Consider the following 27,035-nt stretch of genomic DNA (forward strand, 5'->3'; position numbering starts at 1 on the left):
TTCACGTTCCAAAGCGAGACACCTTTGCCGCTCACGTTCCAATGGAGACTCGTCTCTCTCGCCGCGCCTCGCCTCGCCTCGCGTGTCAGACTCCGACGTTCCTCCGTAAGTGTCTACCGCGTGTCCGCTTTTCGAAGCGAAAGCGCCATGGTAGCGAGCTTTCAGGTGCGAAACCCTCTCAACGCGACGGCGACACCTCCGCCGATCGCTGTTTCACAAACGAACTCGGCCTCTCTCCTCTTTGAATTCGAGACACCCACCGCGCATACAAAGTTGGCTACCGCTGATTGTAATTACTCAGCCCTCTCCGTTAACGAGACATCGGCCCGTTGCCGCCGCTAACGCCGCCGCCGCCGCCGCCGCCGCCACCGCCGTCGACGCCGCCGCCACCACCGCCGTCCAACGCGGTATGATGGATCGCTTGCTATGCGAACACGGTGACGAAAATCGTCTCTCCGTCGCTTCCGTACAGAGTCTCACCCTTGTTTTCGCATGAAGGGCGCGTTGAGTAGATGGAAAAAGGAAGAAAGAAAATTAATTAAGTCCAAATTCCGCATTCTCCGTATTCCGTTCTATCGCTTTTATCGACACGGGGATCAAAATGTATGTGGATATTATTTAACAATTGGACAATCGACAATTGCGCGCGACGAAAATTGTTTACATCGAAAAGCGCGATTAACGTCCGTGAGACGACGACCGACGCGGATCGATTCTTCAAACGTGTCTTGACGGCGCTGCGGCATTAAAGGGGTAGGCTGTTTGGTAATTGTCGGCAAATATTAATAACTGTTGGAGGGGGACGCCAGCTCACGCGGATTCAAAGAGAGCGAGAGAGGAGTGAGCCGCGACGGGCGGAAGAGGAGGCGTCGACTACTTCGCGAGGGTGAGCCCGTCGAACCGGTTATACTTGAGAGCAAATACATAATGCCTCGATGATTTTCCTGCCGGAGGGAAGAGCTAACCGTGATTGAAATTTGGAAACTCGCTTTGACACAATTATCTGAACCGTTCTACTCAGGAAAACACTGTACCGTCACACTGATTCTCTTCTCGAAAGAAATATTACTCCATCTTTCGCGAGAATAGGCTGCTCACGCAGACGTAGACTTTCTTGTATCGTTCGTTTTGATGGATCTAGTAAAGGCTGTTCAATCACTTAGATTAGCACGATGACAGCTGTCGAACGTCAACCTGCGATCGATACCTGCGTGCGAAAGCAAGGGGTAAATTGACTTCGGACTTCCACGAAATTCCACGGAACTCGTTATGAAAGGAAGCCCCAGTGATGCGTATCATAAGAAGCCCTTCTCTTCATCCTCGAAGCAACCTCGTACCGGACTTATTCATCGCCGATCATCGGCGTTACGTTCGTGATAATACATGACACTTTGTGTCGAAAAAGGCATTATTAGTCACATCCGTTATCACCGAGTTAGGTCTCGCGTATTCTATGACTGCGAAAATCAATAACTTTCCTTAATTGATGACTCACTGGATAGAACGATAAAGAGGATATTTTTATATCCGATAACGAACGTTTAAGATGATAAATTGCATTGTTTGCAAAGTTAGATTCATGCAGTACGGAAAGCGTGGTAATTTTGCCGTCATCACAATTTAATTTGATTATATTCTTCCCTTAATATAACCGCAACTACAGCCGGTGATTGTTGTTATTCTCTAATACCTGGATACTGTTACGCAGAAATATTCCAGGCATACGTAAATCCTTATCAATCTATTTATCCATCGATAAAGTCCGCGCTAACATCGATTTAGTGATCTATCCACACCGCATCCTTCCTCGCTCGCTCATGTCGTGAAGGAAAAACGACGCGACGATACGCATCTCGTTACACGTAAACAATGTACCCGTGGCAATATTATCTGGGTAGATTGTTCCAAGGTACTCGTGGCTACGGGCACGAACGTAAAATGATTCGTTTCCTTCGATCTACGCGCCAGCCACGCGTGTAATGCGATATCATATACCTAGTTCACGACGGTGCCGAGATGCCGATCGCCAGGGAGGTCGCTCGTCTTCCATCTGCCATAATTTCGTAGATCCCTGTACTCCCCTCTCCTCTGTGCCCTCGTCCTCCCTGTACAATCTTGAATTTCGAAACGCGCCATTTTCGGACGGGGCGATCAAGCGAAAGGGCAGCGAAAGGATGCAAGACGGAAGGAACCCAATATTGAATTCTGATCGCGCGATGGCGAAAAAAAGTAGTAAATAATTGGTTGGACGTTGTCCATTCTCGGATAAACTCGCGAACGGTCAAACAAAATGGAAAAAGACTCTAAAAGTAAATAATAGGAGAAAGAAAGAGAGAGAAAAAGAAAGAAAAAGAGAGAATGGAAATGGAACGCAAACTTTCCTTTTCACGTGTAGCAGTAGAAAAAGAAAGAAAAAGTGCGAATGGAGATCCTTTCAGTCGTGAGCCGTGGCGGTGTCGCGCAAGGGTTGAAATTCCCTTTACTGGATGTTTAATGCGGCAATCTAGGGGCGTGATAAAGTGCCAAACGAATGCCGAAAGGGAATCGCGAAGTGAGCGCCAACCTCACGTCACGGCACGGTCGGTACACCGCTAAACGTTGGTACAATACTGGCACAAGCTATTACATTGTATAAACACGGCTTTCTGCGGCTCCCGCCAGAAGAGTGGCAGGCGAGCCACTTCAGAAATTGAAACGTAGGAAGAGAAAGCTGGTGTGGTTGCACTCGACGATTGAAATCGCTTCTACCCTTCCGGTATACTTTTTCCCTCTGTTCGATACTCTTTCTCTTTCTTTCTTCTTTTCTCTTTAACCCCCTTTTTATTTTCTTCCTCTCTTTTTTCCGACGAGAAGACTATAAAGATTTCGTTCCCTTTGCGGCAGCACTTGAAAGAACTCTTCGTAATCTTTCGTCTTTCTTTTTTTTCGTACGGTCCGTCCGCTCTCTAGCGCAATAGACGGTTCCTCGCCACGAAAAAGTCACGCAACGAAAGTCCATTCGCTCCTTTAACAATTAGTTCAAGAAGAACACAAGCGCGTGTCTGCGCCCAGCTCACGTTCGAATTATCACGATCATCAAATTTCTCAGAAAATTGCCGCGCCTCAGTCAAAATTCATGCAAAAGTAAGCCTTCGAGCTATTTAAGAAATAATGCAAATTCTGAGGTCTTTCGTCCCAAGACCGCTTGTGCCTCTCCTTCGAGCACCTATTTTCCCGCTTTTTTGAATCGTGCGTCGGTAGAAGAGAAGAATAACGTTCCTTGCATACTCCCGGATTAAAAGGCAAACAGTCCTCTGGCAGTGGTATGGGAACATACGTACCCGTTGAAAGGAAATTTATGGGAATTAATATTGGCTCCCTAGAGGGAGAAGGAGAGTTAGGCGGGGGTGTAGGACGATTTTAGATGTCTCGGGGACTCACGGAATGCGACTTTCCGGCATACATTGGAGGGAACTTTAAGAATTTAATTCCTGTGCGTCTCGTGCCTCTTTCCCATCTTGCTCGTGCGCTCTTTTTCTCTCTCTCTCTCTCGTTCCCTCTCTCCGTCTGTTCTTCGCACGGAGAAGAGACACACGGGACTTTCAGCGTCTTACATGCCCGCCGAAACGATACTCGAGCGAGCGAGCTCCACGGCATAATTTCATTCGCCGCGCGATCTCGACTCGCCCTTTGTTCTCTTCTTCCTTGTCTCGCGAGACAAAAGAGTTACTTTTACCTTAACTTTTGCCAGTAGATAGAATTCATATTGTTTCGAGAATCGCGACAAAAAATGTTCTATTTGTATCGAAATTCATAAAAACCTTCTGCAACATCCAACGTTGTTTTGATTTTCATATTCTTGAAATTAAGATAAAAAAGTTTCGCATCGTAGAAGGGATAGAAAATAAAAGTTTTTCAAGGGAACTTTGCGACTTGAGATTGCTCGCTTTCCGCAACTTTAGTCGCCGTGACATGGCAGAAAAATTCTCCTCCGTATCTTCGAAAGAGACGTATATCGCGTAACGTCGTCCGTATTGGTGTCGTCACGAAGCGAAAACGACTGCGTAGCAACAAAAAATCACCATTAAGCCGTCGTACGTCTCCCCGGGGATGGACCCTACATCATATAGGTAGCGGAGGAAGCGGTATTAAACGTACAAACGCGATAAGCTAAAACACTTCTCATCGATGCGCTCCACGGGGTCTTTTCCTCACGTCTCCCCTCGAATTTACTTCGGTCCCCGTCATGTGCTCTTATTCTTTTTTTTTTTTTTAGGCATTTAGGGAAAAATGTCCGGGAAAAATGAAATGTCATCATCGACATCATCGCGTGTCTCGCCTACGAAGGAGACAAGGGCAACAATGGGGAATGCATGCTGTGCGAACTGTCGCCATGAGATTTTTCTCGACGAGCGAGAGAAAAAAAAAACATGCCGTGGCTTTTAGTTGAATAAACATCGCATAGATATCGGCATAATCTATGCACGCGTGGCGTGTCTATTCGGGAAATCGATATCAAGTAAACTAGTGCAATATCGGGATTCTTATTCGTTGCATATACATTCTACGCTAACAAAAGATTTCTTTTTATTCTTATAAAATAATCAGAAGAATATTATTTACAAATTGTAATTATTTATGACCTCAAATTTAGAATTATTTTATACAAGGTGACAAAAAAGTTTGCAATTATAAAATTTTAATGTTTATGAAATTATAATCCAGTAGTAAGTGGACTTAAAACATTTTCCAACAAAGACACAGTGTAACACAATAAATCATTACATCTTTGTTGTTTGCCAATGTTAAACAAAGAATAATATACAAGATAACTAATACAATGATAACTAATACAGTTATTACAATGATAACTGATACTTCAGAATTTATTTTTTTAAATGTACTAATGATTGATAAACATAAAACTTTGTTGTCAAACTCCTGTAACTGGATGTATAATCACAACGAATTAAAGTTATAGAAAAAAAGAAACATCAAGGTGTACAGTGTATATGTGTATATCAAGTAAATAACTTTTAGCATTTCTCTCGTGTATGTATACACGGCACATCCTGTTTGACGGCTATTTAAAGAATACCCAGGGATTAGAAGTCGCAGTCATCTTGTTTTATCGACTCGAGTCTCGATTATAGTGATAACCATCTAACCAGTGTTTTTCGGACTCGGTATCGCCAACCACTAGCTCTGCCATTTCGGCATCACCACCCATCATCACCACCACGGCCGGAGCGGACGGCAAACACGATCCGTTTGATTCGACTATCATCCCTTTCTGCCCTCCCACCCTCGGGAATCGTCGCTTCTCCCCTCACCTCGCCTAGCCTTTCCGTGCCGCTTATTTTCTGCCAGAAAGCAATATCCGTTATGGCCAATAAACGCAACCGTATCGAAATAACTGACGATCATTCGTCTGTCCATGTACGTCGAATGTCCAGCGAGAATTATGCTTCTTTTAATAAAAATATATCGATCGCTTTTATTACAAAATTAATGAGGCAAATTGAATTGTGGGTTTATAAAAAACTTGTACAATTCAAATAGAATTTTTATATTCTTTAATTTCTAATTAAAAACAAAAATTCCATTTTATTATTGTTGCTAAAATAATTTATAAAATTCTAAAATGTTTTAAATTTTATGACATTTGATGTAATAGAGCTTTAGCTTGCATAATTCTTGATTAGTTTTCTTAATTATCATGTAACGCGGTCGTCTTTTCGTAACTTTGAAAAGAAAAAGGGAAACTCTTTCGAGTTCGACAAGATTTGCGGAGGTGTAGACTCGCGCGTTTTAATGTTTTTGCCCTTCGTGCCGAGGGTTGGCACCCTCGCGCGCGTCGTATTCTACCCTAGCCGCACGTATCGGCCGCACTCTCGGTGCTCCTCCTAGTCTCACCCGCGACGAAGCACATAATCCTGATATCTGTCGGTTTTCGGGCAATAAAACATGCGTCCCATACAGACGGAACCCCTGAGAATCACTACTGCTTCCGGCTGATAAAGAAACGCACGGCAAGATATCGAGTAATCGCATGGTCCCCGCGTCAACCGATGTCATCGGCTTTCGCCATTTGCCGAAGGTCGGCAGTTGAACGGAATTACCAACGTATAAAATCTTTGAATTTTAGAAAGCTTGAGAAATTCTATCTAAAAGCTCTCTATTCAGATTAAAATTAAAAGATAAGTATTATTGAGAAAATACATGTGTTCTCATGACGCAAAGTGCGCCGTTGTTTAGGTCGTTTAGATTGTTATCCATGTGCCTATCATTGAATATTACGCTTATCGTGATTACGACTGTCCGACGCCTATCCCGCCTTTTGAGCGAGGCGTCGAACCGCGCTAATGCATTCGCACGCCACAAAATACCCGGAATAAATCTATGATGCTACACACAGACGTGCATCTTTATTTCACGACATTACAGTATCAAGTCGCGAGTGCGATGCGGTATTCAAAATTATCGACCGTCTTGGAACGGCTTACCTAAGGCCGAGCGAGACCTCCCTCCTCGGGTCCGTGAATACTTATCGGCGGATCGAAGCGTTCAAAAGATCCGCTCGGTGGCCGCGAGGCAAAACGCCAAGCTATTCGGCTATTACGTTTCTGCATACGGGAGAGAACCCGGTAACCAGATCGGGTGGTCTCGAATGACCCGCGTGCTCACCCGGGGAGTAAATATTTTCATATTATTTTACCCGTGTAATTCAAGCATCGCAAATCTGGCGTCGATCGCTAAGTTTCGGCTTCGGCTTCTTCGAAGATTCTCATGTCGAATATCGGGACTGTACTTTACATCCGTTTCCTATCCGGTAACGAACCTCGATAACTCTCGATCGCGAACGGTATAGTTTTCGCATAACGACTCACGCAAGTTCTCTTTCAACGCTCTCAATCCGAAGCGTTATAAACGTGGCAAACAAAATAGCGCAGTGCGCGCCGTTAAGCGGACGAAGTCCGCGAATAAAGTACACGGCGGATGTTAATAGGATAAATTAGTTTATCCTACGAAAACATCCCGACGAGATGAAACAGATCCGCCGCGATCTCCATATATCGCGCGATAGATTCGGCCTCGGGCGTATTGTCGAGTCTATTCAAGACGCGGCGGATATTCCTGTGAATATCGCCGGATGCCACTACCCTCATCTTTAGATCGGATAAAGGAATAATACGCAAAAAGCGAAAAAGCTTTCGACTTTACGACTTTACGGTTTATATACCGTGTAGAAAGGGGATTGGTGAGGAAGAGGGAAGGTTTGGAAAAGGAAAGAGCGGATAAGACGGCTGACCCTCTCGGGATGTTTCCACTCGCAAACTGGATTTCGATGACCGATCTCCATTTCCATATGGAGGTCGTGAGCAGAAGGGTGCTGAGAGCAACCAAGAAGTTGTCACTGGGAAATTGATATTTGAACGAGGCCGTATAGCCCCATCGATCGCGGCGACGAAGAGAGCTGGTCGAGAAACTTTCGCTCGCATCGCGATTTGTCCTGACTCGTGAAGTAGGAATTCAGAATCGGCTTCGGTCTATCGATCGATCGTTAAGACACGCGCGGTCTTCCTCTGTCGATGTTACAATTTTATATACCGTCGACATCGATTCTTTCCGCTTCGCCGCGAATCGACGTCGGCGACCGAAGCACGCGTCGTAATTCTTCTTTCGAGTTAGTTTCAAACGGAGGGGGACCCTCCGAAATTAGCATTCGCACAGGATGCACGGTCTAACTACTACTATCGACGTTGCCTCCAACTATAATCGTCCGAGTGGGTACGGGCTAAGTGTAATATTATTCAACACACAGCTCTCACAGTATGGATATCGAGAGCCGTAGAGCGCAGATGCTGTCCGTCGGAGAAGAGCGCGCGAGCGCGCGTTACTGGAGCGACCGCAGCTTTTCTAGTAGGTGCCTAAGAACCTAAACGTCCTACCATCCTCCGAAAACCCTCCCGTCACGAATAACGGGTGTTTCGGTTGGTTTTGGGCCCTCGAGAAACGCGTCCTGTGGAGATTACGAGCTCATCCAGACGCTCGTCTGTCCGCCTTCATGAATCGTAATTACGCGTTTACCGCGTTACACGCGCTCTGTCTTGCTCACTTTACGCAAGTCGGATCTCCTCGAGGGTGTAACAACTCGTAACCATCGTCATCGTCCGACGCCATTCACGCGATTAATTCGTGAATACGGATAATTAACGAGCGACCGCACCCAGATTGACTTAAAGCGAACGAGTGAGTCTGACGGACAAAAGAAAAAAAAATTTGTCATCAAAACGGAAAAATCGCCGGATATTATTAACCCTGTTGTCATTCGTTGTGGCCGAGGGGCGAAACATTTAGATAGAAATGCACTGGAAAGTAATTATAAAATTGCGATTTATTACGCGCGACGTCGAGTTGTTGCAAAGGAAAAAAAATGTCGATCGCAGTAGCTGGTATTACCGCGAGAACGGGAATGGCGATCATTTTAACGAACCCGAAGGCGAGTCATTATTAATTTTTCCGGAGTAGAAGCCGGTCATTCTTGGCGCAGCCCGGGGGCCACGAAGGAGAGCAAGTGCTGCAGGTGGCGAGAATGGTCAATATAACCACAAAATGTAAATCATATTGCTATTCCCGGAGGGCTCCTCACTCTCCCTCTCTATCTCTATCCATCCATCTCTCTCTCTCTCTTTCTGCTGCTTGGCTCTGGGTATTAAGCACAGTCCGGGTAAGACGCCCTGACTCTATATTAGTTTCCACGGGTTCCTTGATTGGATTCGGCTATTACGTTTCCCGCACTGATTGTTTGCGTCCAACAGACACGATCCCAAAGCGTTATCCACAATCGACCGCGATGATGTTTCAATGACGTACAAAATACACATTTTGAAATTTGTTCAAGAGTAATTTTCCCTTTTATAGTTAAAATCGCGAAGAATATGCATTACTCGATGAAAGCTATAAGCATGTTGATTTCACATTGGGATAATTCGGTGGTATAAGTTGGAAGTTACTCGATTCCAAAGGAATCTCATGTGGATATCTCAGAATAAATCAGTCGATGCCAGGATGCTTCCACGGCCGAGGTTAAATAGCCTCGGTACCGCATTCTCATACGGAACCCGGCGATTTCTGACCTACCCGCTGCCGCGGAACTCGATATCGACGATCGAGATCTATCGTGTCCTGTCGGGCGGGCGAGCGTTAAACACACGGTGAACTTCGGGAGAGGGAGTGAGAGAGAGTCACCAGTCAACGAGTCTTCGACGTGGGGAGTCCACGCCGAGAGCGGTCAGAGGATTTCTGAGCGAGCGCACAGTGGTAGCTGATGTATTTTGACGTGCCCGATGAGAGAGGCCGCTCTCTCTGTTGACTGCATTATCTAATGGACCACCCTCCCCGTCTTCCCCTTTGTCTCACTCTGCCCCTTCGTCTTTCTTTATCACTCATCTCTCTCTCTCTCTCTCTCTCTCTCTCTCTCTCTTTCTCTTTCTCTCTCCCCCGTGTTCCCTTCGTCGCAACCTTCTTGCTCGATGCCACGACAACTCGGCGTTTCAGTTATCTACGATCTACCGCATCGGGAGACAACCGTTCGATGAGTTGCATGCATCTCGACTCTGGTTTCATAATCGACCGCGAATTTCTTCCCTTTTCTGTTATGCATCTTATGTAACCGCGTAATGTCATCGGCGCATGCATGCACATATATAATAGTTGATCCTATGCTGAATTAATTGCTGAGAGATTGCGACAAATGTTCTGGTTATCTCCAACAAGAAATATAAACAAAACGAATTCTGATCATACAAGTCAAAATTCTAATTATCATAATTAAATTTCTGGTTATCTCGACTATTTAATAAATTTAATTACAAGTGTCTGATTTATACCTTTTTTTTTTTAGTGTTGAATCTGTAAGAATTCTAATTAATGCAACAAGACTTTTACCAGTGAAAAGATTCGAATAAAAAATATTTTTAGTATTCCTAGAAATATATGGATGAGTCGTTTAATAATTTAATTAAAAGCACAAATATGGAAATGTTGCATGACATACGTATATAATTAAACTCCAAAGTAAGTATGCAATTACATGTGCTTAGGGTTAATTAAGATTGCAAGAGATACATAAGAAGAAGATACACGCGGATGATAACGATTGAATACCGCAACGTTTTTCCTCCGATGTTCGTAGGAATGCAAGAAAGAAGCTAACGTTGAAATCCCGAGATGATATTGCCCCGATAGTTACCGGGTTACCAGCCCAGAGCTCTAAGCGCGAGCTCAGTACCGAGCGCGCTCGATTTGGTCGGGAAAGAAGTTACGTCGCAGTTACATCCAAGGCGAAGTAACGTGCAAAAAGCCCGAGCATCTCGGATGAATACCGAGAGGAAGTAAGAAAAGAGGGAGAGAGACAGAGAGAGGCAAGCCGTGGAACAACAGAGTTTTTCGCGATCGGCAAAGTATTGTCCGTCGTCGTACTCTCGCGTCTCGTCGGAACTCAAGAGCGGGATCGTGCGACCGTGACTCTGGAATCATCCCTAAGACCTTAGACCCCCGCGCCCAGCCATCACCAACACCGTTCCGCGACCCGTGCAATCTCTCTCTCTCTCTCTCTCTTTCTCTGGTATTCGCCAGCATCAAATTACAAGTTCCTCCTCGATCTACGATCCGCTGTCGTCGTCGCTCGATTGGTACCCTTCGAGGGAACGATGTTTTCTGTCAAGTTTGCACAATGATCACGAACGAACTCGTTTAGACATAATGATTCCTGTCGTCGAAGCAGCAAATTCAATATTCACAATAATAATGTGGCTCTTTTGTACCACACAACTGCAAAAAAAAAAAAGAAAAAAATATGTATCATATATAAAGAATATTCCCTAGACTGTGTTTAAGAAAAATCGGGACAATATAGTCAACCGCATAAAAGGATCCCGTCTGAGTTTACAATCATGGGGATCGGCGCGGAAGACCCTCACGCGATTGCCTAACAAAATATCACGGAAGAAAAAGACTCGTCCTTCGTCGCGAGCCAGCAGAACTGGCAGATCTGGCGACTATACTCCTTGTCCTAGCCTGGCACTGTGGACTACGTCGTTGAATCCTTGGAGCGAGCAGCCCCATTCGGGGCAATTCTTTGCCGTCTCGCGTGTATCCTTAGTATGCAACGTATGCAGTCGGTTGTTACCGAAGGAGTGGTTTGCTGAGCGGCCAATGGCGAGTGCTCGAGCTAATTCTAGGGTGCCGCCGCCGCGCCATCTTTGCATCATAATGCTGTCCCCCCGTGCCCCGGCGCTCACTCGCGTTCTCTCTCCCCCCGTTTCCTCTTCACCGCCCCTCCCGTCACTGCGAGAAGTCTGCCCCCTTCTTCCTCCCTGCCCCGCTGCCGTCCCGCAACCTCTTCCCTCTGCCCTCCTCGTCCTCCTCTCCGCCCCCACCCTCTCCCACTTTCTCTCCACCCTTGTTTCGTTTTGCGTGAGAGAGAAAGAGAGGACGAAGAAGACGAAACATCAGGTGAAAGAGACAGAGAGAGAGAGAGAGAGAGAGAGAGAGAGAGAGAGAGAAAGAGAGAAAGAAAAGGAACGAAGAAAACGTCTCGGAGGCGCGTTATGCCAAAGTGGATAAGGAGAAGAGTGCACGAGAGGGAAACGGAGAGGTGTATAAGGCAGAGAGGAAAAGGAGGGGCACACAGCCATGGTGAAGAGGTAGAGGGGACGAAGGGGTTGTCTGCGCCTTGTCTGCCGGGAATCAATCACGTATCAGTGATGCTCAACCAGTGGCCACCTGCGAGACACGATCGATAGGATCGCGATACCTGTTTACGATGGCTCATCGATGGTATCCGCTGTTATGTTACTTTGAATCATAGAATCATGACGGATCCGTGAACGTTGAATTTTGGTTCCGAGCGACAACCGATGCTTCCGCGATGTTTCATCATGCACACGTATACACACATACATACAAACACGCAACGAGATTCAAGAAAAAATTCTTGATATTCTCGCGATGCTGATGTGTGGCCGAATGAGAAATACATTTGCATCTAAAGTGGATGGATGCTTTTGCACGACGATTTATTTTCACGGCGGCAATACGATCCTCTGATTACCGTTCCAGAAATGACGCGCGAGTGGAGGGCGATTAAAGCTGCGTGCCCTAATCTCCATGCTATACCGGCGCGAAAGCGAAGGGAAGGTAATGTCGTCGTACTCGAGTACGCCCACGGCGACGTCGTACCTACGCCTCGCGCTACCGTCTTACCTGTCAGGGTAGGGTAATGTTAAATCGAGAGAACGCGAGTAGGAGCTACCGTCTTCCGCCGAGCCTACCATCCTGAAGAGAATCACGACAGATCCATTTCGGCACGTCAATCGACGAAGAATCCGACTAATGCATATAGAGTTTTAATCACATATACACGTGGTTAAAAACGAAGAAGATAATTCAATGTATATATATTTTTAAATAAATTTTTTTTTTTAAATAAGAACTTTAAAGAAGCGTTCATTTGTGATATCGTTTTTGTCTCCGATGGTGTCTCAGAAGATCGAAGAAATAGAATCGAGGAGGCGTAATCGATCGAATCTTAATCTTTTTGCCCTGAGGTATCTTTTCGCGGGATTCGGGCGCAAGAACCGGTCAACGTCTCATCGGACGGAGACGCGCCGCGCCACGCCATTATTCGTCGAACCCGGCGCAACGAGAAACGATTAAGGCAGAATCGTCGTCGAACAAAGCCAGAGCCCGCGAGAGAGGTCGAGCCAAAAGTGTCGAGGGCCGAGATGCGCTCGAGAGAAGATACAATGGCCGGACGCGCCGGTTCACAATGACGGAAAATAATTAAAGCGGGCAGGGGGAGAGAGAGCCCGTTCAAAGACGCCGACGCGGGGGTCTCGACCGATCAAACCGATCGCCTATGCGCTGTATCTGAGCGAACCTACGCGCACACCCGTCGACGTGACGAATCCACGCCGTCCTACACGTGTATCTAACACGTTGCGCGCGCGCATGTTACCTGTATGAGTTCCGACACGAATTTGTGTGCGCGCATCATGGTGGATTGATTTCATATACGTCTGCATTGGTGACAAAGAACGGGACATTGGAATCCGGAAAAGAAGTCTGAAAGCGCGGCGACCAGAATGAATGGTCTGACACGAAAGAGCGAGCAAGCCTACATTGTTGTAATACTTGCGGTAAACGACAAGTTGCCTTGGAATGCTACGTGACATAATTTTAAAACAAGTACAAAGAGAAACTTTATGATAGATTGAAAATTCGTCTCGGTCAAATCACGTTTTTTATGCTGAATTTATTTTAAAATTAAATTATTTTGAAAACAAAATGTTATATATATATACTTGTATAAAATTAATTATTTTTCTTACATGTTTTATTTTTCATTAATATACTTGTTCCTTTTGATTACCCAAGTATCAAAGTGAAATAAAAAGCAAAGAAATTGATGAATAACGAAATGTAAAGAACAGTTTTTCCTTCTTATCGTATTTTTTTTTAATACTCGTTTGCATATATTCGCTTTAATACTCATATATTATGCAAACGCGGGAGTCCAATGTAAGCTCCCTCATCTTTTTAACGGCGTGACTCACTGTGAGAAATCGATAAACGATTCGTCTCGGGTGTTCGACTCGACCGGCTACCGTCGGATTCACGCACGGTAGCTGACGAGACGATCGGACCCCCGCTTAGACGTGTACTTTGAGTTTTGGGGCCCGCCGTGCTCGGTGTGAAGCCCCCCGCTGTAGAATGATACGCCAGGATAATTCCATTGGACTTTGACCACGCCGGGGTTCCGCCACCTGGGGGACGGAGATGGTCAGCGCGAATTTGCCGCGTATTTTCATCACGCCGTTCGAAAACGTGTGTCAACATTCACAAAATATACAATACGTTACAAATAATAACCTTTAGTCTATCAATGATGCTGTAAATGATCGCATTATTCTTTTGTTACAGTGGTTTATCAGAAACGGTTAAAAAAGGAACGGCGAGCGAGGAAACGGCTGCAGGAGCAGTTGGACCTGGAGATCAAGAGGCGCACACAATTGGAGGAGGCCCTCAAAGCCACGGGCGCGTCCTCGGAGCAAGTCAGAGCGATTACCGGTATGTGCGAATCGTCTTCTCTGTGAACAAGTTTTTACACCGGTAGATATATATCATCGAAATTGGAAATTGATCATTTATCTAAGAAGATTATACTTGAGAGCTTGAAGAGAAATTATACTTACAAAACGCTCTGTTCTCACGCTGAAAACTCTTTGCTAATATCTTGCTCTACAAAAAAAAAAACGTCTCGATTTTCATCGCGTAGATTAGACACGAGATCGCTGCAAATGGACGAGTTTTCTTAGGATCTCGCGAGCTCGTCGTCAGTCTCTCCGTTAAGAGCCCCGGGGCCAGCGGTGATCTCGGAATAAATTAATTAATACGCCGAGGCAGAGCAAACAGCCTGACACCCGGCAGAATATGATTCCTTACTTATCCCCTGCCGGCGGTGCAATCCCTCTCCGTCGTCGGCTGGCTGATGGCAGCCCGTTCCCCTCCGCCCCCCCCTCCCCTTTCCTGTTGCCTCTCTCCCCCGTCGTTCCAGCACCTTGACTAGGCACTGCGCGTCTCGCCCCATGATCCTCCGGCAAGTAGAAGTAGCAGCAACAAGCGGCACGCCACCCTTCTTCCTGTCACTACCAAAACTCAAACGCGAAACCCTTTAAGTGAAATCTCTTATTCCGATATAATGTTTCGTCCTGGCTCCTTCACCTCTTGCCTCCCCACCGTCTTCTGTTCCACCTCATCGTTTTCGCGTTACCTCCGCTACCGTTGCCTCCGTCGCCGTCGCCGCCGCCGTTGCCGCCGCCGCTGCTGCTGTTGCTGTTGCCGTCACTGGTACCGCTGATTAATCCTGTCAAATCCAGAGAGTCGCGATACTAATTTCAAATCAAACGGCACGTCACTCCGCCACTTGGTGTCGCGGAGTGAGTCGTAAGATGGTCACGATCTTATGGGTTACTTAGAAATTTCGCTTTCCTGCTGACGCTCAAATTTTTCCATCTATTCCGCTCGCACGTCAATGCGTTCGAGGAAAGATTTAGAGACGGAGACGAATTTTTTTTTTTTTTTCTTTTAACATCGCGTTAATCGGGCGATTGCTATCTTTCTATGACGCAGAAAACGTAACGGCGGAGGCGCGCACGAGTTCGGAGCCGCCGGAGGCTAGCCCGGTACATTCTCAGTCGCAGCAGCAGTCGTCGCAACAACAACCGCCGCAGCAACCCCTTCAGCAGCAACAGGCAGCGGCCCAGCAGTACCGGGAGGCGCAAGTACCGCGTCCTTCCCAGCAACCGTCGACACCGGAGAAGCCCGCATGGGGATACGGGCTGGATCTCATCGGTAGCCAGGCATCGGCCTTCTGGCAAAACTACCAAGGTCAGTTCTTCCAACGGCACGCTACTTCACCCTCGTCGTACCCTGTTGCGTTCGGTTTCATCGTCGATTTACAGTTCCCACGGTATTCCCACGGAACCGCGCGCGGAAAAATAAACAGGGAATACTTAAGCCACTTATCGTTAACGGAGGATCGCGATAGCCATGTCGTTCCCGCCTCCGCTTCTTCCTCCTTTCCGATATATCTCGAAACATCCCGGCCGTGTCCCAATACGTAGCGTTCCCTTCGAGTCTCGCTATGTTGTACGTATTACAATTACCTCGGCGAGAGATATTCTGAAAAGAATTCGAAAACGTCAAAGAGATGCCTGACGGGAAAGAATAAAGCGGCCCAAGGAAACTAGTCTGCTATCTACATTGTAAAGTTTACGGTAATTCGAGAAAGTAGCGGTCGCGTGTTAGAAACTTGGGGTCAAGGGAGTACGGGAAGGGGGAAGGACGATTCGAGGATACAGGTCCAGAGCCAGCGGCGGGATCCGCTAATTCGGATAATCGCATTCCCGTATTAGGATCCACTCAATTTTTCTGATCTTCCGGCCGAGTGCTTTCGATCCTCGATTACCCTGACAAAAAAAAAAGAGAGAGAAAGAAGAAAAGAGAGGAGATTGACCCCGAGGGCTAGAGAGACGGTGGAGCGGACGGTGGTAGTATGTCGTGGTGGTATCGTGCAAAGTAAATTATTCGAAAGATCTCGAGCGAGAGCAATCACGCCGCCGGCAATAACAACCCCGTGCACGAAGAGGGTAGGAGGAGGGCGGGAGAGGGAGAGAGAGAGAGAGAGAGAGTGAGGCAAGGAGAGGGGGAAGGAACCGAGCAGGTCCTGACGAGGAAACACGAGGTATTTGAATAGGGTCCCGCAGCCACTCGGGCATCATGATGCGGAATCCATTTGCAATAAACAACGGAGATTTAGACGGGGGTAACGCGGGAGAGGAGAGACAACGAGTCGAGTAGTAGCGTCAAGAAGGAAAGAAGGGAGGGGAGGGGTGACCATCGAGAAGGAACACGGGGAAAGAGGTGGTTCGACGTAATGTCGTCTGAGGTGGATACTTACGCCACTGAGGGGACCTCGGAGGCCGCCGCCGCCGCCGCCGCCGCCGCGTCTTCGAGTCATGCATTCTATACGAGCGATGGCTCTCAATCTTGTCACATTGTCTAAATAAAGAAAGTATGTTTCGTAAGTTTCGATCGTAACTGATAAATCTCTCCTCGTTACAATCTGAAGCTCTCGTTGATCCGGCCGTTAAAAAATATTTCGCGTTAATTCTATAGCAAAATGTTTGCCATGAAATATAGGTTGATTCTTCTTGCCTTCAAGATCTATCCTTTATCGTCGCCTTTATCAGCTGATCCTAAATCCCTACTAACTCTGGCTGAGCTGAATCCTTTTGTGGAAGAGTATCTACTGCTTTCAATGTCGCGTCGCATCCCTTACTTTTCCAATAATACAATCACAGTTTCGCGACCGTGTTTTCCTCCCGCGCATATAGCGCACTTACATGAGCGCCACTGACTGTAATGCAGAGTTTATGCACATCTCTCGCAAGTAAGGAAGGAGCCGTAATTTCCCCGGCGGCCAACGCGGCTCTCGGTGGCGTTACCTGTCCTCCCTTCCTTCTTCCACTCTCACGTTCCCTCCGCGCTTCCCTTAAACCTCCTCCAGCCTCCCGCCTTCTCTTACGTCGCGTTGCTCTCTTCCTTTCTCTCTCTCGCGCGTGCATACACGTACGTACATACAACGCGGTGTACGTGTACAAGTATGCACGACGCGCGATTCCTCCACGTCGTCCACCATCCACAGAGTACGACGAAGCACTCCGCCACGCTTTAATATTCAGACTATATGCAATAATTTCGCAGCAACCATAACCCCCTCCCTCTATCTCCCTCCTGATTTCGCAACACTCTTGCTTTCTCCGTCTTTCCCTCTCTCTCTTTCTCTCGCTCTCGCTCTTTCCATCCTTCTTCTCAAACCACCATCTTCAGCTTCGCCGTCTCTATCGTTTATTTCCTCCCCCCTTATTCCACCTTGCCTAACTCTCCCTGTTTCTTCCCCCTTCCTATCCTGCCCAACCGTGTTTCTTCCATCGCATGAAGAGACGTAGCACGTACGAACACACCCACACCGAGACTTTGCGAGATTGCTCCACGGTGTGGTGCACTGTACCTCCATCTTCCACCCTGCGACCGCAATCACTCTAAATCGCCGCGCGGGCATTAATATTTGATGGACGAAGTCCTCGGGAATTATTCGAAATGGGAATAATCGCGATCGAGACACGCCGGTATCATTTTTCACATCGATGTCTTGTGAGATCAGCATCAGCATACAGCTACGGCTTTAACGTCGTTAAACGCTAAACCCTTTTAGTCTTTACACGCCGCGCTCGGGCGCTTCCACGAATGAATTAACCTTGAATACCGTGCGGTCTACAAACTGAAAAAGAGAGAAAAATGAAAGTCAAACGTTGTCGAGAAGTAAAAAGTTTTAAGCTTCAGTCCCGCAAATCAAGCGTATCGCCTCGGGAGGAAAAATGACGACGACGACGACGGACGGACGGGCTCCGTCGAAGGCGCGCGCATACGCTGGATTATTTCCAGCTTTCCAGCCGCCCACGCGGCCGAGAAAATGCGAGCGTCGCACCTGCGTACGTACACGTGCGTAGACCATTACGCGGAAAGACAATAACCCCGCGGAAGAGTGATAAAGCGTGACGCGTGTGTACGGGCGATATAAAGGCTGAAGGAAGCCGACGCGCTGACGTGGGCGGCGGAGCTGGAGGTAGGGTGGCAGAGGGCTTGGAAACATCCCCCGCCTTGAATATATCCACAGGGCACGACGACGTGGTTTTCCGGTGAACAAGCCGGGACAGGAGAAATCGGACAGGGAAGACATGAGGGAAGAGGGGAAGGCGAGGGCAGCAGAAAGGTAGAGTTTCGATCTAAACGCGATGGTAGCTCGCGTGGTTGCAAGCTGACGGTGAGGTAGGTGTTGTGAGGAATATTGGGGTTGTTTCAAGACCCTCCCCGCACGGCGACCACTGCTTACTCGGGGCGTTTTCTTCCGCTTTCTTATATTTGAAGAATAACGAATCTAATTATGATCTTTCAGGGTGGATTAGACACATTTTTTTTTAGAAAAGTGTAATTAACATTTTTTTTTTTAGTTTATGAGAAAGGAGATAAATCGATCGTTATTGTTATTTCGGAGATTTCCAAGTTTACTATGAATACATACGAAAAAGAGAGAAAAGCCTGTCCTCGACTTATTTTGCGACGCCGCAGGCGCCGATTGGAAAGGCGCCGGATTGTGAGGGGATTAAATTCGTTACTCGAGAGCTTTGACGCGAATGGCATACGGAAGAGAGAGATTTTTATGTGGCTGGGAGAAAGAACAATTACCGAGCGAGACTCATCGATCGTTTTGGATATCGTCGATTTATTTTTAAATATTATTGACATTGCTGAGACTTCATCAACAAGTCGTGATTGAATTAATAATGTATTTGTATTTTCCCGAACGGACAAATTGATGCGGAGTGTCTTGGTGTAGCATTTCGATTTCGCGGTACAGAGAGGAGAATGCGGGCGAAAGAGGATGGAAAAGAAAGTAAACAGACTGAGGTAGAGGATGGTAGGTGATCACACTTAACGGAAATTTGAAATTATAAGATTCGTGCGATTCGAAAGCGAGGAAGAGACCCGGGCACCGGAGATTCATCCTCATTTCTCCTCCTCCTGCATCCTCTCTCCTTCCAGTTCCTCTGCTTTTTGTGTCTCCGCGCTGCTCCATGCGGCTCCTTGATTCATACAATTTCATGGTCGGCTTGGCGCTCAAGCGCCTATCCCCACCCCTATTCGTATCTTCCGTTCACCCCTCCTTCATCTATATCTCGCTTTTCGGCCTTCTGCTTTCCGTTCGTTGCTGCTGCTGCTGCTGCTGCTGCTGTTGCTGCTGTTCTCCGTCTTTCAAATCTCGTCTGCTTTACATAAAGATCGGAACATTAAAAACGCGATGCTACACGAAATCAACCCTCTAGACTCTTCCCTCTGCCTCCCTCCCCCTTTGTCCTCGTCTCATACCCTACATCCCTTTTTGCTGGCGAACGTCACTAACCCTCGGGTTCTTCGAGATTCTCGAGTGAGCAAGAGCATTCAGCCAATTACCATCGTTTCGATGTGATACTTAAATTGCTTTTTTCGCCGTTCGCGCAAGAACGAAACACGTCGAGTGCACTCATCACGTTGACGATTACATCCGATATCCGGCGCCGCCGCGGCAAATCCGGTTAAATCTCAAGGCCGTCGTTCTCGGCAGGTTTCGCGGAGGTAGTTTCTCGGCAGTGTGTAATCGCAAAAAATTCCTATATGGAATAAAAAGCACGAGTGTCTGGCGAGAGTGCTTATCAATTGCGAGTTATTGGTTGTCTTCGTGGAATCCATCTCGTCGCAGATCGGGTTTTCAGGGGAATATAATAATGAAGTTCGCGAGAGCGAAGGTGTATTCTCGATCTTGGGCGAACAATGCGCGGGAGTTTTTCCAGTTCTTGCGAGACCCCCGACTTGCGACCGTGCATTCTCGCCCCGTCCTCGGTTTCGATTCGGTTCGTTTTCTTCTTCTATCCATGAGGCAAGGTGGCCTCTCCTCGCGGACCGCATTGTGTCGGAGTTAATTACGTGCAGATAAATGCGGAGTCATAGAGGGGCGAGCCCTCTTCTTTTTCAGCGGACGTCTTTTTTAGGGGGCCCTCGCCTCACGCCATGCCGCACCGCCACCCCCTCCCTCCCTCCTCCTCCAAAAAGCCAGGGTGATATGGCGCGCGATGCGATGGTACACAATACCAACCGTTTAGGGCCCCGCCGAGGCCCCCGTACGACGGCCACGGCCTGAAATTGTTTTCATTGTCCGGACGATTTGTCAGGGTGTGTAAGACGGTAGCGAAACTATTAGCGGTTCATTCTTCTTGGAGTCTCGAGATACGCTGTCTGCAGAATTCCACGGGATCGAGCGACGAGCTCTCTTCTTTCTTCATTCGATACGCTACGCACGCAACGATACCCGCGAGAAATCGCGAATCTGGATTTCCAAGTCGTCGTCGCTGTGCACGTCACTTTCTTACGTCGGGCGGATCGACGGACAATATAACGGTGGCGAATGTTCGCCAAGTTATTAGAATGGAAAAAAACGAAAGACGAGAGAATACCCCCCCTCCCCTTCCCCTCCCCCTTCCTCAAAAAAGAAGTACGTGCACAATCAATCAAATCACTTTTTCTGTGGTCTTTATCTCGGCTCGATGTAACAAAAGGTGTATTCTCAACCGTTCCGAATGAAGCAAGAAAGTTTCCTTAAATCGGTCCTTCGCCTCGAGGTGTCTTCCCTTTCCTACGTACTACTCTCCACCCTTCTCCGTGAGACTCGCCGAGCGAGTGTTATATCTGGAGCAGTTAAATTGTCATTTGGATATCAAAGGGACGCGACACCCCGCGCGCGGATAAGGGCGCGAGAGGTAATTTGGCTCAGCGAAACGCAAACATTGCTCTCCGTGTGCCCCAAAGTCGTGGAATATAACGGCCCTGACGAACGCACGAATTCACACCCACGTGCCACGAAACAGCCCTCAGCTATTGTTGCTCAAAGCATAATGGAATCTCGGCCCCGTCGTCTCTAGTCCCGACGATAAAGATGGAGCGGGATAGAACGGGGGAAAGGGAGGAATGCGGGACAGAGAGCAGATCGTCGATGCCGATTCCTCTCGCACGTCCGCGTGCACGCCGGTTAACCGGGACTTAATGGCCTTGCAATTGGATTTTACCATTGCTCTTTGCTCAAGGAGGCGCCATTTCACGCTTACCGATCAGATCTGCGTCCTTTCGTCGCACGCTCGCGCGCCCTGTATAATCTTCCTCACCATTCTTCTCTGCACTGAGAGATGACTTACAAAAACTTTTATTATCTTTTAATTAAAAAATTTGGTTGTAATCAAAATTTGGTCATTGAAATTTGGATTAGAATAACAACATTTTTTAATTAAAAAATAAGAAGATTTTTGCAAGTCACATATCAAATCAAATATCTCTTTCAGGACGTTTATGTGATTTTTATGTGATTTATTTGTAATCGACAATCAAAGAAAAAAATTCCTTTTCTTTCTAATCGTGAGAATCAGTTAAATATTACCTTCGAAATGTTGATTTGGCAATAAAATTTAATTAATTAATCATCAAAATCGCTTATAAAATTTTCAATTCATTTTGTGTTTTTTGTATTATAATAACCTACCACTAGCTCGAAGAAAATGGCATAATTTTGTAAATGACGTCCATTGCACAAATCGCTCGAAAGGACAGGAGCGAGACGCGTGTGCCCGGTTAATTCGGCGCGATATCATTAAAGGGACATTTTCCAGTTTTCACCCTAATCCTTGCGAAATTCAGTGAGCAAACCCGCGGCCCTTTCACGCCTGCCTTCGTCCGTTATCCCGCTCGTCCCTTTTCCATCCCCCTTTTGCGCGCGGCTGACGGTAGCTGCCGGTTTTGCACTAATTACCGCTTCGTTTCATCCTTCGCGCGCGTGGTTCACGCCTCGTCGAATCCGCGCGTCGTTCCCGCCGCGCCGTCCGTGCGCGTTGCGAGCCGACGGACTTCTCTCCTCGAGGCGATTCCTTCAACGCTGTCGAGGCAACGGAGCGCGTTATCCGAACGCCGATATTAATCTTAAGCCGAGAACGCTAGTGAGACTACATTATGCGCGTTGATTACATAGCGGAACAGTATTGTATTATGTAGGCTATATTATAAATGCTTTGCCACACACAACATACACACGCCCTGCGCCGTTTTGTTGTTCAGTTGTCTGTCAATTTCGTATACTTTTTTTTGTCGCAGAATCGCTGGTGCAGGAACTCGAGCTGGAGAGAAAATCGCGGCAGCACCAAGCGGCCGAGAGGGACCAAGTCAAGTCTCCTCTTCAAGGTGCGTTGTATAAAAATACGAGATTATTTTCGCGCGTGTTTACTCGATAGAATTTTTTTTTCTTTTTTTTTTTAATTATTTCATTTTATTGATGTGACATTTCTTTTTCATTTTGCCATCGCGTTAATCGGCATCTTTTCACGAATACGATAGTATATTCACGATCTCGGAAAGTTTCTCTCTCACGTTCTCGCATTTGGAGAGCGCAGTTTTCGTGCAGTACGCGTAGAGCGATTTCTTGCTATACGGAATAAAGTTCGGATCTTTAATTAGAAACTCTTCGGGGGCGGTCGCGTCTCGAGGGAGGATGGGCGAGACGGTTCTTGCAAAGGCGTCAGCGGCATAGCCCCGGCATATTCGAAACTTGGCCTCGCTCTCCTCCGTGGAAACTTGTCCGAAGGAAGTTTCCAACTCGCGCAAAAACTATATCCGTAGCGCGATTTCGATGCTCCAAGGCCCCGGCCGGCGTGACGTTGCACGTAAATAATCGTTTTTCACCCGCACGCCCACCCTCTCGGGGGCTCTCGAAAGGAATTAACAAGTCTGCTCTTAATTGGCAACGTCCTTGCAAAATCAACTCCCACATCTTGGGCCAGAGCTTTTTATCTACGCTAATGTTACTTACTGCGGTAGATCTGTACCACAAGAAGAATGAGAGAGAGAGAGAGAGAGAGAGAGAAATTAAGTGGTAAAGTAGCATTTTTGCAAAAGCTCTCATTATCGATTTTGTCTTTTATTACGAAATTTATTGATTTAAAATAATATATATTATGTAATAATATTACACAGTATATGATAATATGTGATAATACATGATAATATTATATAATAATATAATTGTTGCTAAAATTTGTCCAAGCTTTCTTTTTTTTTTCACCGAATGATTGGAACCAACCATTAAGAAAAGAATAAAATATTATTAAAACACGCATGTTGAATCAAACAAAATGACGTATCCTGAGAGGGCTATTGCAGAGGTCGAGCAGATTGAAGCGATCCGAACGATAGTGGGCGCGGAGAGACGAGTAAACCGAATCACGCGGACTATTAACGTATAGTGATTTTCAATCATAAGCGACAGTTCGATAAAAAGTAGAGTGGCGGCTCGATCACAAAGGCCGCGCTAAGGCCGATGACTCGTATTTACGAACGTATGCGTACACGATAGGGTCTGACACTCAATCCCCTCCCCCTCTTCCCCTCTCCCATCCCCTTTCGCCCTTTTTCTCGACTCTCGGTTCGTCCATCTCTTCATCCACCTCGCGCGTCCCTCCTCGCGTTCATCTGCGTCTCGAGAGCCAACGATAATTAGTGAGCGGCGCCTTCTTTCTAACGAACGATCATCGAATGACCCAGCTGGTCCACCTTCACCGTATCGCGCCGCAAGGCATCACCGTAAGGCACCTACCACCGAATCCTCCGACGAGCTCCATCCCATAGCGGAATTACGCCCACGACCATTCATCTCCTGTATGCATCTTTATCCGCGAGACATTCGCTCCTCTCTCGTATTCCCATTAAGAGTCGCGACACGCCTAACACTCATGGCTACATCGGTGCTGTAAGATCTAAATTTAGCACTCGATACGTCAGTCTCCCATTCTCCTTGCTATTATCATATGCGCAAACGCGACACGTTTCATATATCCGATAAGTAAAAGTCACCGACACAGCCCGCGCTCGTTATGGCGCGCACAATCAAAGGAACACAGACTCTCAAAGTGCACCTGCGATCGCTTCTGTTTCAGAGTCGCGGACGGGTTACTACAAGAACTCCGTTCTGTTTACGAGTGCGACCTAGAAGAGGCCGGACGACGGCAGACGGGGGCAGCAGGCAGATCGGGCAGATCGGGCAGATCGTGCAGCGAGCAGCCGAAGCGAGTGATCGATCGGACAAAGCAGAAAGCGCAATTCGAAACCACGAGAGCGGACTCACACAACGAGAAGCAAACGTGAGGAAAATGGAATCATGATGGTCGACCGCGAGAAGAAATGTACGGATTCGACGAGGAAGAGCGAAACTCCGAGTGACGATCTCGCGCGAGTGACCGCGTAGACTTATTGTACAGCTCGGCGGACAAAGTGCGAATACCGAGAGTAACCGGAAGGCTCCGCGAGAGTATTTTATCATCGGGAGACTCGTAAGTTCCGGATAGAATCGTATGAACGAGCGTTAAGCGACGGTAGACTCGATTTCGACGAACGAATAAAAACGTGCGGCTATATTCACGCGTTTGTACAGAGCCGCGATCACGTTTTCCGACGCTCGAAGGGAAAACTCGGAGGGATGAAAGAGGGGGGGGGAGAGGGTAGAAGGATAAAAACGGGGCTCTCGAATCGAGATCGGTCCGGTCAGCGTTCGCAACCAGGAGGACCGATCCACACACATATCAACGATGCGATATTCGCCGATCTCCCAATTCGCGTTCACAGTGATCGTGGAGTCGCGTCGTTCGTTTCGACGACGACGGAATTCCGAAGGGAGATGTTCTCTAAATGTACGCGCCATCAATTATACCCGTGATGGATGACGGGATGGAACCGAACATTTGCGTGACTCTCGCGGTACCGAGACGATCGCGGACAGTAGACGGGGCAGAGAAATCGGGAACGAGGAGAGAGAAATAGAGGCAGAGACGAGAAAGGGAGATAAGAGAGGCATATTTCTAAAGACTGCTGGAGAGTGCGTGCGTGAGTGCATGCGTTCCTAGAGGTACCTATCTCCTAATTATCGAGCGAATTAATTAGATAATCGTTTTTAAGGGATTCTAGGCGATCGGCCGCGCCACGCAGTCGTCGTGAGACGCGCCGATTTCGAGTATTATTATAATTATTAATATTATTATATACGTCGCCGCGGCGGCGCGAGGCCCGATCCGATCGCCACTGCGAAACGAATGTCGAGTCGCGGGCCCTCTCGTCGCGACCGGCCCGATTCGATATCTCGGAATCGGCGTCTTCGGCGGCGCCGATCGATGCATCTCGACGTCGCGACGATTTTTCTTTTTCTTTTCGAGAACGCCGTCTCTCTTACTAGGCACACGTCGCAGCGCCGAGAAACGCGCCGGCTTTTTTGTAAAATGCGCGTAAGAGCGCGAAAATTGACGAGTGAGTCTCTTCTGGTTTCAACGTGGAACGAGATTAGAGCCGCGACTCGAACGCTGTATCATAAAAAAATGAGAGAGGGAGGGAAAGAGAGAAAGTGAGAGAATAAGAGTGACGTGACGAAAAAAATGATCGACTGAATGAAGAAAGAATGAACAATAGATATATAGAGAAAGAGAGAGAAAGAAAGATCGTGAGAGAAAGAGAGAAAACGAGAGTAGAAGTGTCTTATAGAAAGAATCTTACGAGTATATGCGTACGCATGTGTGTGTGTGTGTGTGTGTGTGTGATTGTGTATGTACGGTAAAAACGGAAACAACGGAGGATTCTCTCCTAGCGTCTTAAATCGTAACACCTTATTTATATAAATAACTTAGTTACTACCGAAACAAGTAAGTCTAATCCATATTGCGTGTGTCCCGCGTTTGCGTTGACCGCCCAAGAATCCGGTGAAATATCTCTTGACGAGTGCGAAAAACAAATAGAACGAGAAAAAAAAATGAAATGACAGGAAAAGGACATTTCGACGAATCCGTAAGATGCGCGCGATACAGAGCGAGGAAGACGCCAAGGATATTTCCCCGGGGATGGTCCCCGTATTTAAGATCCATGTACAAAGTCTTTTGCCGTAAGGTTCTTGTGTTGTAAAGTTCACATAATCATAGTGTCTAGTATCGTACCAGCTAAAGCCCGTTAAGACGATGCTAAACGTAGAGAAACGAAAATTTAACCACCGATAGCTGATCCGTATTTGCCATCGCCGCTACCGATTGACGGAAGGAAAGGAAGGAGGGAGGTTGAGAGGGTTGACAGGGCATTCAGGTAACGTTTTTCACGATCGAGAACCGCAGGTCAATTTTCTCGTCGTTAACGTCGATTGTAAGGACTTTGGCCGATGCCAATTAGTACAAATTAAATCTCGAGAACAGAGATTGACGGAGCGACCGATTGAACCGATTTCTCACGCGAGATAAGCCGCATTGATGATTATCGATACGATTACGCACAAACTATATCACTGTAGATGAGAGAGAGAATAGCGAATATATTTCATATCGTTTAATTTTCGGTGCAATAAAATGAACGTCGAGATGATCGCCGAACATGCAGCACGTACGGTTTTCGATTGAGAAAAATGTTACTGAACTGGTGAGGGTGATATAAAGGTGACATGGGGGGGGGGAGGGGTGTGCGCGTTAAGAAGAAAAGTGCGAGACGTTTGCGGAGCGGAGTTGGGAATGTGGAAGAAAGGGGGACATGGGGACTTTGTTGTCGCCACACATGCGAGTCACGGCGACGGTGACTAGTGACGCCGATTTCGCGACCGGACTTATACAATCTAGTATCGAGGCAAGAAGTGTATTCATTGTAATTCAGCATTATTACCTATAAATAAATAGTTGTTATTGTAAGCCGGATTTTTCTTTCATTCGATACCACCACGTGATCCTTTCCCTGAAACGTCTTCCATCTTTCAGTCTGCATTTTCTTTTCGTACGCTACAT

The 27,035-nt window shown here is 47.1% G+C and overlaps 1 protein-coding gene across 4 annotated transcripts in view; it reads left to right on the forward strand.

The window, feature by feature from the left end:
• The window catches only part of dac (dachshund family transcription factor), a 197,867-nt gene extending 170,925 nt beyond the window's left edge, over positions 1-26,942 (forward strand). For 2 of the 4 annotated variants that reach the window (XM_011068148.2, XM_011068149.2), the window contains exons 9-12: positions 13,969-14,115; positions 15,178-15,435; positions 22,339-22,425; positions 24,174-26,942. In XM_011068148.2, the coding sequence (XP_011066450.2) occupies positions 13,969-14,115; positions 15,178-15,435; positions 22,339-22,425; positions 24,174-24,226 (545 nt within the window). In that variant the 3' untranslated portion in view covers positions 24,227-26,942. The remainder of the gene's footprint in view (positions 1-13,968; positions 14,116-15,177; positions 15,436-22,338; positions 22,426-24,173) is intronic. The other 2 variants (XM_011068151.2, XM_011068150.2) reach the window with 2 other exon arrangements.
• Positions 26,943-27,035: the final 93 nt, after the last annotated feature.

The sequence above is a fragment of the Acromyrmex echinatior genome, chromosome 9, assembly GCF_024713525.1.
Source record: "Acromyrmex echinatior isolate Ae372 chromosome 9, ASM2471352v2, whole genome shotgun sequence".
Taxonomy (NCBI): Eukaryota; Metazoa; Arthropoda; class Insecta; order Hymenoptera; family Formicidae; genus Acromyrmex; species Acromyrmex echinatior.